At 38.3% G+C, this 17,478-nt stretch overlaps 1 protein-coding gene across 1 annotated transcript in view; it reads right to left on the bottom strand.

Annotated features, from left to right (window-relative positions):
- LRRC69 (leucine rich repeat containing 69) overlaps positions 1-16,810 on the bottom strand; it is a 92,978-nt gene extending 76,168 nt beyond the window's left edge. The window contains exon 1 of the mRNA XM_040992792.1: positions 16,628-16,810. Within this exon, the coding sequence (XP_040848726.1) occupies positions 16,628-16,810 (183 nt within the window). The remainder of the gene's footprint in view (positions 1-16,627) is intronic.
- Between the last annotated feature and the right edge of the window lie 668 nt (positions 16,811-17,478).

The following is a 17,478-nucleotide window of genomic DNA, read 5'->3' as shown; positions in this document are numbered from 1 at the left end:
CATGAACAACCAGGAAATAAAAGGGAAGTGGGGGGACGTCTACTGCATCTGACAAACAGCATCCCTTTAATTGAGCCACTGCTCAATCCTTAGCCAAGTGGGTTTATCCATCTATCTATCTATCTATCTATTTACTGCTGCACACATTCTTTTGAATTCTTCTCTGAAGGATTTCTCTTGACAATAAGGAGGATATTTATCTGAACCAACACGGGAAGTAACGTCCTTATCTCACTCGCCCTGGTAGGGTTTAGCCCATGACAGAGTCAGGAATGTAACAGCCTGTATCCCTTTGCCTCTCTGGTGCAAGGTGTGCTCCAGAGCCCTGACGGAATAAGACTGAGGCTAAATTCCTCCAGAAATCATGTTTTTGCCTCTGTTCTTTTCTTGCATTGTCCCATCTTCATTTCTGTAATGTAATATTCTCCTGAGATCACTGACTCAACAGACACCAGAAACCTACGTTTCAGGCTTTCTAAGACACATAATGTCACAGCAAAGCAAAGGGGAAGAAAACAAAAGTACAACTATTTTAACTAGGAGGCTTATGTCCAAATACCAGGAAAAGGATTAGTAAATAAATGCCTAAAAGTAACCATTGTATTTAACAACATGAAAGTCATCAGCGATCTTGACAATAGTGTTCACTTTCTTAGCCAAAGTGATAGGAAAGAAAATCTGATTAAACTGGGTTGTGGAAAAAAAAAAAAAAACTGAGCTGTGGAAAAAAATGTAACAAAGCAAACACGGTAACAGTTTTTATAAGAACTTTTTCTATGAAAGGAAACTAGAAAATGAAAAAGAAGTTTATATTCCCCTCATAAATTAAATGATCATCTAATTCATTTCTGTGTTGATAGAAATAATCCTATAAAATGAGAAACTGTTTCTATAAAGAGAGGAATACATTCAGGATCAAAAATACTTGTGAGGTAAGAGAACAGGACCCACCTGAGTGAGTGTTGACCTCAAGTGGGAGTGGAGACTAATCGTACAGCAGAGATGGAAGGACATAAAGCTAAAAGTGAAAGCAAATAAGGAAAATGATGAATTTGGTGATAGAAAGATGGAATTGCTGGTGCACAATGTCCATTTCCAGAGTGAAATATGAAATATAGTCATCTTCTGGGAGAAGGAGGTCTACCAGGCTTGAGCAAAGGGAAAAGTTCATGTTTGGGAATAATCCAAAGAAATGACAACTGCATATGGCTTCCTGATCCAACATCTCGCATGAGAGGATGATATAGATAGCTGAACCAGAAAAATATCATCTTGATAATATAATAACTGCTTGGCCCTTAAAAAGGCTAACAATCCTGAGCCCCAATAACCACAAATGTGTAGAAGATGAAGAGGGTTCAATTGCAAACCTCAAAGTGTGGGGTTCCTTGACAAACTCGTTCCAATAGTGTCTTACTACCAGAGAAGTAGCAGCCATCCAGAAAGAACACACACAGTGTGTGGTTAAGCAACATCTGGTTACGGGTAGTTCCTAAAGAATGGTTTTAGTCTCAGAAAGCTACTTGAAAAGTTCAATAACACGGATGGCAATGATGACTGATAAAATCAAGAGAGGAGTTTTTCTGTCTTTCGGAAATGAGCATCTCACCACAGAACAAAAGATAAAAGTACTATCAACTGATTCCTTATGAACCCATGATTCAGGAATTAAAGTGTATTTGAATTTGAAGAAAATTTTATCAGTAAACTAATGACATAAAATTTAAGTGAGAATCGTATGTCTTCCTTCTGAACACACTCAGGACTAGATAGTTCTATCATCTTGTTATAGATATTATCCATCCATATCTGTCCATCTATCTCTCCATCTATCAATCTGATCTGTCTCTATATCATCTGTCATTTGTCTATCTTTTTGTTAGTTTCTCTGCAACTTCTTCTCTAATCTTCCCACAGCAATCATTAAAATTTTTTAATAAGAACATTTTCCTGCTCTTTCCCTTATGTACTAATCTTTTAAATCTTTAAAGTTTACATTTTTTCTCTAAAACATCTTCTTTAGTACATAATTCCCAGGCCCCTGACTACCCTTGCCACTCTCTAATTTTTGTGACTAGTGCTTTCAGAAAACAGAGTGCCAAGGGTGAGCAGGAAATGAGCCTCATAGCACAGATGCTGATGGGACCGCCGGGTCTCCCTTGGGCAAATGACTACTCCTTCATGAATGCAGCCTATCATGGTATGCACTCTTTCAGCAACAGAGCACACTAGTGGTGCATAATTAATTTTGTCTGTGGCCAAGAAAACCCCTAAGTTAGCTGTCAAGCAGATAACCCACATCCTGGGCTTGTGCAATTGAATTCTTAATCTAAATGTAGGAATTTGCATTCAGCTCTGGAAAAAAACATGTATCTTGTTGGTTTTGGCTCCAAGACACTGCCAATGGGTCACTCTAAATCCAAAGTCTAAAACTGTACAATATCCATGAAAAAAGCAGACTTGGGTTTTTGCATCTCCATTTTGTTATTACACCCTCTATTCTCAAAATGCTATGGTGGCAAAATTTTGGAGTCACCCAGAAATAAGTTTTCTTACTCTAACTAAATTCAACCACTAAAGGCTTAGTCTTAAAATTCTTTTTAGATGCATCTCCGGCTCTACCCCACTATAATCACACTAATCTTGCATTGATTACTTCCTGCCCATATCATTGCCCAGCAGAACACAAAGAGTGGGAATGTACTATCACTTAAATTCTCTTTATTCAATGCTACTAAATTGTACCTAAACAGTTTCCTAAACAAATCAGTCCATCAATGTCCTCATGTAATACATCTTAAATGTTTTCAATCTTCCAGCGGCCTTTTAAATTCTTGCCACAATAGTCTACACTCATCTAGCACTTTCAAAATTATTAAATAAATTACACCTCCAAGTTATAAGCTATATGTGGCCTGCCTTAAAAAGAGATGTGCATTTCCTCTTATAAATTGGATAGAAGGTAAACATATCAGTATGAGTGCAACATCTGGTTAAAATAACTGAGGTTAAATGTACAGTCTTATATGAATGAAACAGCAAAGAAATGGAGAGGAAGAGACGGCCAGCCAGGGCAGGAAGATGTAGTCCTTAGAGAGGAAAGCAGCAGGAGAAAAGTAGGTGCTGCACAGAGCTGCAGATGGAAAATCACCACAGTAGATGCACAGGGCTTGCAAGAGGATGGTAGAGAGGTGGAGCTGTGTGGATAAGGAAAAACTGTTGAAAATGCACAAGGGAGCAACATGCAGTCTAAGAGAAGGTGAGCACAAACAAACTACAGGAAAGCATCCTAAACCACAGACAATAAGCTTGTGGATTTGAAGCTGGTACAAAGAGAGCCAACTCCTACAGGAGTAACTCAAAGAGGGAACACTGACAAAGGCTGTAGGACAAATCCCAATTCCAACACCTATGAAGGAAGGCAAAACTAAGGGAAAATTCCATGGGTTGCCAACCACCCCCATATCTGTACAGCAAAGCCTTTGGGGAGAAAGCCATTAGGCAGCCAGCCACTGGGTAGTGAACCAGCTGAAACAGGGACCTGGAAAATGAAAGCAGTTTCCACCCCACACCCAGAAGGTCCTCACCCTAAATGGAAGAGGTGGGAAGGAGCAAAACTGTCCACCTGTGGGTGGCTTCATGATGCCATGGGACATGAGTGGAGTGAGAGAATGTAGCACAAATAATTGGGTGTGCAGACCTGTGATTCCACAACTGCTCTGGCTTCAATGTCTATCCCAACATCCACAGAACCACAGAACCAAAGCCCGGGAATATGCCCAGTGGCTTTGTGGAAGTCTCACAAAGTCAGGGTACTTTGCCACTAGGCAGCAACAAAGAGAAGTCTGCCTTAAAGTTCAAGAACTCTTCAGAGATAACAAGAAATAAAGGCAAGAGTTTAATGAATGTATCTCAAAGGAGATACAAGCTATAAAATAATCAAATTGAAATACATTAGCTGAAAAATATTACAGAGCAAATTAAAGAAGCAGTGGAAAGACACATCAACAGAATGAATAAGGCAGAAGAAAGAATTTCAGACCTTGAAGACATCTCATTTGAGAATACACAATCAGAAATTAGGAACAGAAACTTAATCAGGTTAAGAAAACTATACAGAAATTGAATGACACCATCAAAAGATCAAATATAAGGGTTGTAAGAGTTCCTGAAGATATGGAAAAGAAGCAAGATTGCAGAATATATTCAATGAAATTATATTAGAGAACTTCTCAAACATCAAGAACATAAAGGGAAGCAAAACACAGGAAGGGCAGACAACCGCAAAGTGATTCTCACCTCAACAAATCAATCTCAAGCTCCCTTCAGCTGAACACAAAGAAAAGATACTGAAACAGTCACGTGAGAAGAATCAGATAACATAGAGGGGGACACCAATCAGACACAGTGCTGAATTCACAGAGAAGACTCTTCTGGCCAAGAGAATAGAGTCAAATTTTCCAGATAATTGAAAAAAAAAAAATGTCAACCCAGAATAACATATCCAGCAAAACTTTCACTTGTATTTGAAAACAAAGTAAGAATACTTTCAAAGCTGAAAGACTTCTTTGCAATCCCACAAACATTACTCAAAATATGATGGAGACAGAAAAAAAATGAAGCTAACCAATGATAACAAAAGGGTAGAACTACCAAATAAAATTACAAAAGAAGTTTAAATCAAACAATGAGAAACCAAATGCAAAATGACAAGACCAAATCACTATCTGTCACCATTAACCCTGAACACAAATTACCTAAACTCCAGATTCAAAAGACATAGATTAGTGGACTGGATAAAAAACTGGAATCCATCTATATCTTACCTACAAGACACACATCTCACCACCAAAAATATCAGAACCTGAAAGTGAAAGGACAGAAAAAGATATTCCAAGCTAATAGAAAGGAAAAAGCTGGTGTAGCCATTCTAAAATAGATGACATAGACTTCAATATGACAAGCATTCAAAGACAATAGATAAAATAAGTAAGATAAAATAAGTAAGAGAACAAGATAAAAGTATCATTCAGTCAAGAAGTACTGATAATAAATGTGTACACACCAAATGTCAGGGGACCTACCTATGTGAAGTAAATGTTGGCAGACTTAAAGGAAGATTTAGACCCCCAATACAATAGTAGTGGGGTACCTTAACAACCCAATAACTTCAATGGACTGATTGCACAGAAAATTGGCAAGAAAACAGAAGAGCTCACCCAGACAATGGAACAAATGGACCTAACTGATATCTATAGAACCTCCCATTTTACAGAGCAAATATGCATTTTCTCATTAGTACACAGAAACGTCTTCAGGATTAATCACATTAAAGGTCACAAAAAGGGGCCCAGCGTGATAGTGTATCAGTTAAAGTACTCACCTTGAACGTGCAGGGATCCCATATGGACGCCAGTTCTAATCCCAGTGACCCTGCTTCCCATCCAGCTCCCTGCCTATAGCTTGGGAAGGCAATTGAGGACAGCCCAAAGCTTTGGGACCCTGCACCCATGTGGGAGACCCGGAGGAAACTCCTGGCTTCTGGCTTTGGATTGGCTCAGCTCCGGCCATTGAGGCCACTTGGGGAGTGAACCATTGGGTGGATGATCTTCCTCTGTTTCTCCTCCTCTCTGTATATCTGCCTTTTCCATAAAAATAAATAAATACATCTTTTTTTAAAAAAAAAAAAAAAAGGTCACAAAAAAGCCTCAGGAAATTTTTAAAAATTGAAATCAAACCATGAATCTTAGACCACCACCAATGAAACTAGAGAGCAGTAGGTAAAAATGCTCCAGATATGATACTTAATGAACAATTGATTAAAGAAAATCGAAGAAAAAAATTCTTTGAAATGAATGAAGATGTCAATATAATATATCAAAACTTGAGAGACGTTGTCAAGGCAGTGCCTGTATCAGGAAGCAAGAAAGGTGGCAAGCAAACTAAGTAACCGTAGATCAGAAGGAGTTAGAGAAACAACAGCAAAAAAAAAATGCTGTCAAGATTAACAGAAAAAACAAAAAAGATGTTAAAAATAAGAGAGGAAATCAACCCAATAGAGACCACAACAATGCACAAAATCAATGAATCAGAGAGTTGGCTCTTGGAGAAAATAAACAGAATGGATACCTTAATAGCCCAGCCGATCAAAAAGGAGGAAGAGGACACAAATCAGTAGAATCAGAGACAAAATAAAACACAAAAGTTGCTTTGGATATTAATAAAATAATCAGGCGCAACCACAAATAACTATATGCCAACAAGTCAGAAGACCTGAAAGAAATGAACAGATTCCTGGACATATACCATTTATAAAACTGAACCAATCTACATGGATAAAAGACCTAAACCTACATCCAGAAACCTTCAAACTCTTGCAAGAAAATGTAGGAAATACCCTGCAAGACCTAGGAGTAGGTCCCGACTTTCTAAGAAGGACACCAAAAGCAATAGCAGTTGAGAACAGAATAAACAAATGGGACCTCATCAAACTAAGAAGCTTCTGTACAGCAAGGGAAACAATCAACAAAGTAAAAAAGCAACCCACAGAGTGGGAGAAGATCTTTGCACACGATATAGGCGATAGGGGGCTAATTTCCAGGATATACAAAGAACTTCAAAACAACCAAAAAACCAAAACAAACAAGCCACTCAAGAAATGGGCACGGGAAATGGGCAAACATTTCACAAAGGAGCAAGTCCAAATGGCAAACAAACATATGAAAAAATGTTCCAGCTCCCTAGCAATAAGGGAAATCCAAATTAAAACATCGATGAGGTACCACCTAACACCAGTAAGATTGGCCCACATAAACAAGAACACCAACGACGCTTGCTGGCGAGGATGCGGGGAAAAGGGAACCCTACTCCACTGCTGGTGGAGCTGCAAATTGGTACAGCCTTTATGGAAATCAGTCTGGAGAACACTCAAACAACTCAAAATCTGCATACCATATGACCCAGCAATAGCACTCCTAGGAATATATCCAAAACACCTGTTTTACGACAAACCAACATGCATCCCTATGTTCATTGCAGCACAATCAGTAATTGCAAAAACATGGAAGCAACCAAAATGCCCATCAGCAGAAGATTGGATAAGAAAGCTTTGGTTCATCTACTCCATGGAATACTACTCAGCTATTAAAAAAAACAAAATGCAGTTCTTTGTGGCTAAATGGGCACAACTGGAAACTATAATGCTAAGGGAAATGAGCGAATCCCAAAAGATTAGATACCACATGTTTGCCTTGATTTAACCTGTAATTTTTTGTTTGGTTGTTTGTTATTTTTTGAACCTGTCATTGATACTGTCTCAACCCAGATGTTTCGAAGAATGGAACTTGCATTATTTTTAACATATTGTTTACCCAATACTATGTCAATTAATTCCATAATGTTGTATATTGATACTGAGGCCTTGTTGGGGCTTTTAACTGACCGGATCTTTACTCTGTTAGACCTATCTTCAGACCATAGAAGGTCTCCCCAAGAGGCCACTGAACTTATCTGGACAATAAGACGCTGAACTTTATGCTAGGCATGTGTTTGCAAGCAATGAATCTCAACTGAACTTGAACTATGGTTATGCAACAAGGTGGAGGAATCCACCATGGGGGGAGGGGTATGGGAGGGGTGGGGGGAATCCCCAGCGCCTATAAAACTGTACTACATAATACAATGTAAGCAACAATAAAAAAAAAAAACTGAACCATGAGGTAATATAAAGTCTAAATCAACCTATAATCATGATGGAGATTGAATCAGTAATTTAATGCCCCCACTGTCCCCCAAAAAAGTCCAGGACTAGAAAAATTAACTACTAATTTTATCAAACATTCCAAGAACTGATTTCAATTCTCCACAATCAATTTAAAGCAACAGAAAGATAGGCAATGCTTCCAAACTCTTTTTATAAAGCTAACATCACCTTAACACCAAAACCAGAAAAAGAAACAACAGAGAAAGGAAAGTAAAAACTGATATCACTACTGAACATAGATACAAAAATTATCAACAAAATACTAGCCAATAGAATCCATAACACTAAATCAGATGTTTCATTTATCTGGATGAACAGGATTTATCCTTGTATGCAGTACAAGGTTTAACATATGAAAATTAATAAATGTAAAACCACATCACAAAATGTAAAACATATGAAAATTAATAAATGTAAAACCACATCAGCAATATAAATAAAAACCATATGATTTTCTCAATAGATGCAAAAAAAAAAAGATTTGATAAAAACTAGCACCACTTTATGCTAAAAATCCTAAGCAAGATAGACTTGAATGAATATTCGACAACATATTTAAATCAACACATTAAAAAAACCAATGCCCACATCATACTGAATAGGAAAAAATTAGGAGATTTCTCACTATCTGGAAAAGATAAGGCCAATTGCTAACACCACTGCTGTTCAACATAGTATAGGAAATCCCCTCTAGAACTGTTGTACAAGAAATTAAAGGAATTTAAATTGCAAAATAGGAAGTCAAATTTTCTTTATTCACGGATGACACGATTCTATACATAGGAAAACTAAAAGATTTGGTAAAAAGACCATTAGAACTTGGCAAGGTGGCAGGGTACAAAATCAATGAACAGAAATTGATGGGTCCAGTGTACAAAAACAACTCCAAGGCTGAAAAACAACTAGTCAGAATTGTCCATTTTAAAATGGCAGATAAGAACCCTAAATACCTTAAAATAAACCAAACCAAAGACATGGAAGACCTCCTTGAATAAAGTTGTAAAACATTACAATATATCTATATATATAGATAGATATGCCTGGCATGATAACCTAGTGGCTGGTGTTCTCGCCTTTCATGTGTCAGGATCCCACACGAGCACCAGTTCATATTCCAGTAGTTTCACTTCCCATCCAGCTCTTTATTTGTGGCCTGAGAAAGCAGTAGAGGACTGCCCAAAGTCTTGGGACCCTGCACCCATGTGGGAGACCTGGAAGAACCTCCTGGCTACTCCGTCCTGGCTTTGGATTGGCTCAGCTCTGAATGTTGCTGCCACTTGGGGAGAGAACCAACAGATGGAAGATCTTTCCTTCTGTATCTCCTTGTCTTTGTAAATCTGACTTTAAATTAAGAAGAAAAAACAAATAATTTTTTTAAATGAAATATAAGACATTAAAAGATGAAGAAATGTATCATGTTCCTGATCTGACAAAACCAACATCATAATGCCAAAAGTAATATACAGTTTCAATCTATGGGAACTAACATCCCAACAACACTCTTCACATAAGTGGGAAAATGATATAAAAATTCAGCTGGAAACACAAGATATCATGAATAGCCAAAATATCCTGAAAATAAAGCCGCAGGAGTCACAAATAAAGATCTTTAGACATATTACAGGGCAATGGTAATCAAAAGAGTCAGATACTGACATTTAAAGAGACAAGAAGGACGATGGAACAGAGTAAAATCCCAGAACAGAGCCCACACATGTTGAACTGACGTTCAACAAGAGATGAAAAATAACGCAGGGGAAAGGCTCAGACTCTTTAATAAATGGTGTTGGAACAATTACAAAGCCACATGTAGAAGTCAGAAGCCAGAACTTGACCTTTTACTGTGTACAAAGATCAAATTTAAATAGATCAAGAACCTAAATCTCCACCCAGAAATTATCAAAATATTAGAAGAAAAGATAGGAAGTACTCTAGACATTGTTAAATATAGATATAGACATAGTTAAAGGTCCTCCAGAAAAGACACCTAAAGCAAAGTCAGTCAAAGCCAAAATAAAGAAATGGGACTACAACAAACTAAGAAGCTTCTGTACAGCAAAGGAAGCTGCCAAGAAAGTGAAGAGGCAACCAAGAGGATGGGAGAAAATTTTTTCATACCACACAACCGATAGAGAACTACAAAGACCTTCAGAAACAGTACAGCAAACAAACTAGTAAATAAATGGGCAAAGGAAATTAGCAGACATTTTTCAGAAGAACAAATTCAAATGGCTAACAGGCATATGACAATGTGTTCAGGGAAATAAAAAATTAAAGCCAAATCGAGGTTCCACTTAACTCTGATGTGAATAACCTATATGCAGAACTCTTCTAATACCTATTGGCATAAATGTGATGAGAAAGTTATCGTACCCTCACTGTTGGTGGAAGTGTAGACTTGTGCGCACAGCATGAAAGACAGTATTATTTTTGTCATACAGGTTTTTCCTTTCTTTAACAAAGCTTATTTTTAAATATTTTATTTCAAACAGTTTATTCCTATGTTGTTACTTGCATTTGATTGTTTTGTAGTTTTTTTTTCTAAATAGTTACTGTGAACTATTTTACATCAGTGAGCTGACAAGTAAAAGGACTAAGTCTCTTCTAAATGGCAAGGGCTGATGCTGTGAAAGCAGTAGGGTCTCCCTCAAGTTCTTGGGTGGTTACACACATGTGAGAGACCCAAAAGATGATTCTGGCTCTTGGCTTCAGACAGATCCAAGCTCCAGTCATTGTGGCCAGTTTAGGAGTGAACCAGTGCATTGAAGTATTTTTCCTGTCTCTCTCTCTCATCTCTGTCTTTCACACCTTTCTCTCTCTCTGTCTCTCTCTCTCTCTCAATATGTAACTGACTTTCAAATAAATACATAAATATGTAAAAGAAAAAGTAGAGGAAGAAGCTGAAGTTCCTCTAGGGATATGGGAGGCTCAATGCAGAGGCAAAAAATGATTAAAAGCTTGGAGAGAAGGTACTCAGCAAATATGCCTGGTGAGGGTAAGGAGCTCCTGTTTGAATAGCCTGGTTTAGAAAAAGAAAAGACATTGCCTACGTGATGGAAGAAAATGGGGTTTACAGAGCATAGTATAGGAGAAAAGAAAAGCATAATGCTGACCAACAGTAGAAATGACATCAGATCCACTCTGATTACAGAGTGACACTGAGGATCTTCATGGGTTTTAGACAGAACAAGCCTTTGCATTACCCTCCTAGTCCTCAGCTCAGCTCTTCTCCTTCAGATCTCAGTTACACTTCCTTATGATCGCCTCCTCTGACCTCTCTGACTAGAGTCACAGCACAGTATTCATCTTCTTCCCTGCATTTTTTGCAATCTTAATTCTACACTTATCCATGTGCCTGATCATCGCCCCTAGTAAATCTGAGATTAGAGGTCAAGGAATGTTTTAGTTCCAGTTTATATTGCTACCACATAGCAGAATGCTTGGTCACTGCAGGCACTGCGGGAGGTAGAAGAAGGAAAGAAGGAAGGAAGGAAGGAAGGAAGGAAGGAAGGAAGGAAGGAAGGAAGGAAGGAAGGAAGGAAGGAAGGAAGGAAGAGGGAGGGAGGAGGAAGGGAAGCAGGGAGGGAAGGAAGGAAGGAGGGAGGGAGGGAAGGAAGGAAGCAGGGAGGGAAGGAAGGAAGGAAGGAGGGAAGGAAGGAAGGAAGGAAGGAAGGAAATAAATTACCTAGTTAATTCATTGATTGATCTGGGTTCATTATATACAGTAAAGTATAAAAAGAAGAGACTAGGGATACAACAGCATATTTGAAAATTATCCAAGTGTGCTTAGAGTCAGCCTTGTTTATTACTGTTAATTGTTTTTAGTCAAATACTAAACTTGGAAAGCTCATGTCTTTGCTCCAAGCAGCCACACACACGCAGCTTAAGGGGAGCATTGCCACACTATCTCTGAACTTTGTCATGCATGGCACAGGGCTGCAGACAACTGAGGACTTAAAACTATGGCAGCCTTACCTTTAAGAAGCCTTGTTTCTAGATGATTCCTTCATCACAGCAGTATTGTCTTTGGTTAAGCCTGATTTGGAAAATTGCTTCCACTCTATTTCACTGAAGATGACACTCTATGGCTATCCAGCTACCAGGCACGAGGGACAAAATAACGTGTTTTGTCAAAATTTAAATGGTGCTTTTTTGAAAATAGTTAACATCCCATAACTTCAATAATCAAAAGTCAAATGCACTTACCCTAAATTATAGAATGTTAACTCATACTGTCTTGTCATTCTAGGTGATTGGAATTTTCCAAAAGATTCACTAATAAAATCAAGCAAGAAAAAGTAAATTGTAAGATTTGCATTCTCTGAGGAACTAACTCACTTTTTTATCACTGTTGTTAGTTAACCTGCAGTGATAATACTAATGATAATAACACCTAAGGTGTATAGAAAAATTCCGATATACCAGCCATGGAAATTTTATACTACCATATGACCCAGATACCCCACCTCCGGGAACCTATCCAAATGAAGTGAAACCTGCATAAAAGAAAGCAACATGCATCTCTCTATAACAATACAATACATAACAGCAAGGACATGAAAACAACTCAGACTCTCATCAAAAGAGGAATGAAGAAACAAGCTGTGGTTAATCTACTCCATAGAACATTGCTCAGCCATTAGAAACAATGAAATTCCATCATTTGCAACAAAATGGTCCCAACTGGAGACCATTATGCTCAGTAAAATAAGTCAATTCAATAAAGCAACATCTCAGCAAACCACGAAACAGACAGATGGGTAATTGTGCATACACATATATTCCCATAAATGAACCATACAATGGAGGCCAGCATACTGGAAATGAAGATACTTTGAAGTATGTATCTCCCAAGTAAAAAGAGAATTCCCAATGAAACTTCAATATATTTTGACAACACGATACTAGATTTTCTATTTTTGTCTATACCTGCCATGCCATGACACTTAAGTAGCACACATTCAAATTTCTGTTACTAAAGAACCATACTACTGTAATAATATGTGGGAAAGTGATGGGAGAAGGAAAGAAATGGGAGGAGAGGAAGAGAAGAGAGAGGAACCCTAGGCCTACAAAAAGGTATCATGGAAAATAATTTTAACAAAAAACAAATTAGAGAAAAGTTCTTATATGCCAAAAATGGAAATTTTTTTTATATTCACATATAATTTAATCCCCAAATGGAAAAGCAGGAATCACATTTGATCCACAGCCACACCCGCAGGCCTAGCACAAACACAAGAAAACGAACCTTAAATATTTGCAAAAGAATGGATATGCAAATGTTTCAATCAGCCCTCCTCTTTTGAACTATGAACTGAATACCATGCCCTGGTAAAATTCATGCTAAATACAAGTATGTAGAATAATTAAACAAAAAAGCTGAAAAATACTCAGAAAAAAATCCTCTTCCTTCAGAGATACTCACTTGCTGGGTGACTTTTGATGTAACATAATCTTACAAGGTTGTAGAAAATGAAGAATCACAACAAGTACTTATGCCCAAGATTAATGCTGCCCTTGTGTGTGACACCATTTTGTGAATACAGAAACTTAAAAGTAATAGTTTTATTTTAGAAATTGTAAAAAATATCAAGACTACTTTGATATTTTAAAGACTGTGAAGGAGATGAGCCACAATCAGGATATGCAGATCCTGTGGTGGTAAAAGACAAATACAGTAATGGATGAACAAGGCAGCAGTGGCAGGTTGATGAAAAGTTGTAATAAACTATTTATAATAATCAAATAGAAATAACAAACCATACGTTTTAGATAGAAACATACAACACGTCAGTCCCAGGCACTGCTTTCCTTCATGTAGCTACATAAATTTTCTAAAAATATGGTAAAATAACATAGCATATGATATTTAATACTGTCTTCTTTTAGTCAACATTTCTGGGAGGCTCACCCTGGTAGCACATATCAGTGTTTTGTTCATTTTTATTGCTGAAAACTATTTGCTTAAATAGATATACTACAGTTTCTGTATGAATATATTAGATGTTGTTTATTCACTAGTTAAAAGAAATCTGGATTTTGCCAGAGAATAACTATCATAAATAATGCTGTTATGAATAGTCACATACTGTTCATACTTGTGTCAACCCACGTTTTATTTCTCCTAAGAAGATATCTAAGACAAACATTTCTGAGGTGTATGGTAAGTTTAGGCTTTTTTGTGAAATAGTTTTTCCATCGTGCATTCCCAGCAGTACTGGCTGAGGGCTCCAATTTGACCACACAATCACCAACACTAATAGTATCGACATGTTTTACTCATCGAGTACATTTATTTTAGTATTATATTGTGCTTTTGATTTTCAATTCCCTAATGAATAGCGAGACTATGAGTCTCATGAACTTACTAGCCACTCACAGATATGTTTGGAGAAATAACCATCCAAATCTGTTGCTTTTTGTATCATTATCAGCTGATTCACCTGGAGTAAATTATACTGAGCTTAATAATGTAGAACAAGCAGAAGTAAATATTTCTAAGAGTCAAGAATCCTGTTGTGAGAGGAAGGAAGGAAGGAAGGGAGGGAGGGAGGAAGGGAGAGAAAGAGAGAGAGAGAGAGAGAAAGAAAGGAAGGAAGGAAGGAAAGATAGGAAGAAAGAAAGAAAGAAAGAAAGAAAGAAAGAAAGAAAGAAAGAAAGAAAGAAAGAAAGAAAGAAAGAAAGAAAGAAAGAAAGAAAGAAAGAAAGGAAGAAAGAATGAATCCTGTCATTGGGATGGCATTGTGACATAGCATAGTTGCATGTTAAGTCTTCTCCTGAAATGCTGGCAACCATTGTGAGTCCAGCTGTTTCACTTCCAGTGCTGCTTCCTGCTAATGTGCCTTGGAAAGCAACAAAAAGATTTAGGCTCAAGTATTTGGACGCCTACATCCATATGAGAAACCTAGATGGAGCTGCAGGCTCCTAACTTATGCTTCCCTGCCTTGACCATTGTGGTTAACTAGGGGAGTGAGAAAAAGAGTGGAAGATTACCATGTCGGTAATTCTGTGTTTCAGATAAATGAATAGATAGGAAGGAAGGAAGGAAGGAAGGAAGGAAGGAAGGAAGGAAGGAAGGAAGGAAGGAAGGAAGGAAGGAAGGAAGGAAGGAAGGAAAGAAGGAAGGAAGGAAGGAAGGAAGGAAGGAAGGAAGGAAGGAAGGAAGGAAGGAAGGAAGGAAGGAAGGAAGGAAGGAAGGCAAGAGAAAGGGCACAAAGAGGCCATTAGAAACTACAAGGGAACAAAAACAGTGCCATAGAGGGAGGGAGGGAGGGAGGAAGGAAGGAAGGAAGGAAGGAAGGAAGGAAGGAAGGAAGGAAGGAAGGAAGGAAGGAAGGTGGGCAAGAGAAAGGGCACAAAGAGGCCATTAGAAACTACAAGGGAACAAAAACAGTGCCATAGAATGAAACTGTAATTAGACTGATTGACTTCATCTAAATAATATTTACTTATATGAACAATATACATTTCAGAACTCCAGAATTCACCTAGAGACAAAATAAAGATGTAATCATGTTTCAAAACTGAGCAGGGTAAAAATTTTATAAATTTTATAGAACTAAGAAATGCAGAATTTGTGAGAAGCAAGAACTCCAGGGGATTGCAGAGTTTGGTATTGTCACTTTACAGGGTGAGGAGTAAGAAGACAGAGCATTGATGAAGGAAGAAATAAGGTGCAAAGTGTATTTACACAATAATTAAACATAAAATAAACATTAAAAACACTATATTTGGAAGGTGAAGAAGAGTAATGTGTAAAATCAAGAAAAAGATGATGAGTTAAAGTTGATATTACATGAAGATAAAGGTGATGATGAGAGTTTGGACAGGGGTCATGTTTTTTTAATCACTAAAAAGTGATTAAAACTTTTTTTTTCCAATATTACTTAATTAAAATAAATTTCAAGCTATGGGAGAGAGCTGTTTCAAGACTTAGTGGAATGCTGAATCCTTTGCCTAGAAACTTTATTGCGTTACAAAAGTCCATGTCCTGTGGGCTTGTAAGGACAAGTGTGATTTCTGAGGTCACTGCTAAAGGGAGACATGTGTGGCTATTAGCTCACTTCTCATACAATACAGCCATAGACTACAAACGGGGACTTTTTTTTTTATGGAAAAGGAAACCAAGCCGGATGATAGTAAGAAAACAGACAACCAGTGATGTGCAATGACTTGGTTGCTCACGAGTTCTTTGCCAGCTGATGAGCGTTTAAAACTGAGCCAAAGGAAGATCACAAAGTCAATATCCTCTGCCTTCTCTCAAGAGTTCCAGCAGCTGGAGCTTCACTTTGTCAGGCCGAGACATTTCATAGAAACATCTGGGATCCGTTAGTGTCCGAAGGACATTCTTCATTTAAAATATTAACCTGCTTTTGAAGGCTGTTTCAGAAGAAACGAATGTCCCGTCCTTGCTCTCCCTGCCAGCAGGCCATTTCAAAGTTACAGTTTGCTCTAGGAAATCCAAGAGGAACTCCCTTCCCACCATCCCAACCGTTTCTTCATTCCATATGCGAAGGCTGCGGGACAGTCCGCAGGGAAAGAAGCATCTCCTGGTTCCTGAACCTACTTCCAGATGCTAAGCCCCCCGGGGAGAGGAACAGACCCCAGCTTCCAACCCCTTTCCAGATGACAGCCTCCAGAAAGAGCGGCGCAGCAGACACCTACTCCCCAGCTTCCAGATGTGGGCCAAGGAGCACACAAAGAAACCACCGCAGCCTCTGCCCTCCCTGCCGCAGCGAATTCCCTGAGAACCAAGACTGCCTGCAGCCTTTCCAGCCATGCTCCACGTCAGGTCTCCAGGGAGCCAAGGTCTGTTCTCTCACACACTTCTTTCACATGCTCCCGAAGCGAGCCGTTCCTCACCTGAGTCAAGGTGCTTAGCTCTGGACACACTTTGGGAATCTGGTTATTCTGAAGGTTCAAAGTCCTCAAGCCCGGCAGTTTTTCTAATGCAGAGGGCATTTTTGTCATCTTCTTCCCATTCAGTGTAACGATCTTAGTGTCTTGGCCACCCTTTAATGCTCTTATTAACAATCTCTCAGCCATGGTCTTGGAAGAGACATGGAAAAAGCAAAGGGCAAGATTTAGAAGTTAGAGCTCTTTGGAGCTTCTAATGACAGAATGAAGGTGTCATGAAATGAAAACATTCTAAGTTCCTCCATGGTGACTTAGGAAGCAAGAGACGTGTCCTGTGAGTGAAACAGGAAACAAAGGCAAGAATCAGAAGTCAGAATTCTTTAGAGCTTCTAGTGGCAGAATTGATGTGTCGTGAAACAAAAACATTCTAAGATCTTTGATGCTGAAGTAGGAAGCAGGGCAGTGTATCCGTGTGAAAGGCAGGCCAGGAACAAAGCTGGTCTAGTTTGGGGCAGGAAATGTAGCAGACAAGCCTTGGGTGTCTTATTCTAGAAACATGGAGGTGATTAAAGCGCTGTGTTCATATCAAAATGACAGCAGTAGTCATTTTCTGGAAGCTCCTATCAATCTAAGATGAAAAAATACTGAAGGTTAGCAAAGTAATCAGAGTGGAATTGAACATATCAAAATATGGTAACACCTGTATGAAAATGACATTTTTAAAACAGAAATATAGTAACAAGGGAGTGGTGAGGTACCAAGTATGAAAACTGACAAAGGAAAAAAAAGCAGCATTTATTCTGCTCTTCCTTTACAAACTTTATTTCAATAGAAACAGATAGTTGAGGGAATTCTCA

Source organism: Ochotona curzoniae, unplaced genomic scaffold (assembly GCF_017591425.1).
Source record: "Ochotona curzoniae isolate NIBS_2020 unplaced genomic scaffold, NIBS_Ocur_1.0 contig_1071, whole genome shotgun sequence".
Taxonomy (NCBI): domain Eukaryota; kingdom Metazoa; phylum Chordata; class Mammalia; order Lagomorpha; family Ochotonidae; genus Ochotona; species Ochotona curzoniae.
This window is presented reverse-complemented; position numbering and strand designations above follow the sequence as displayed.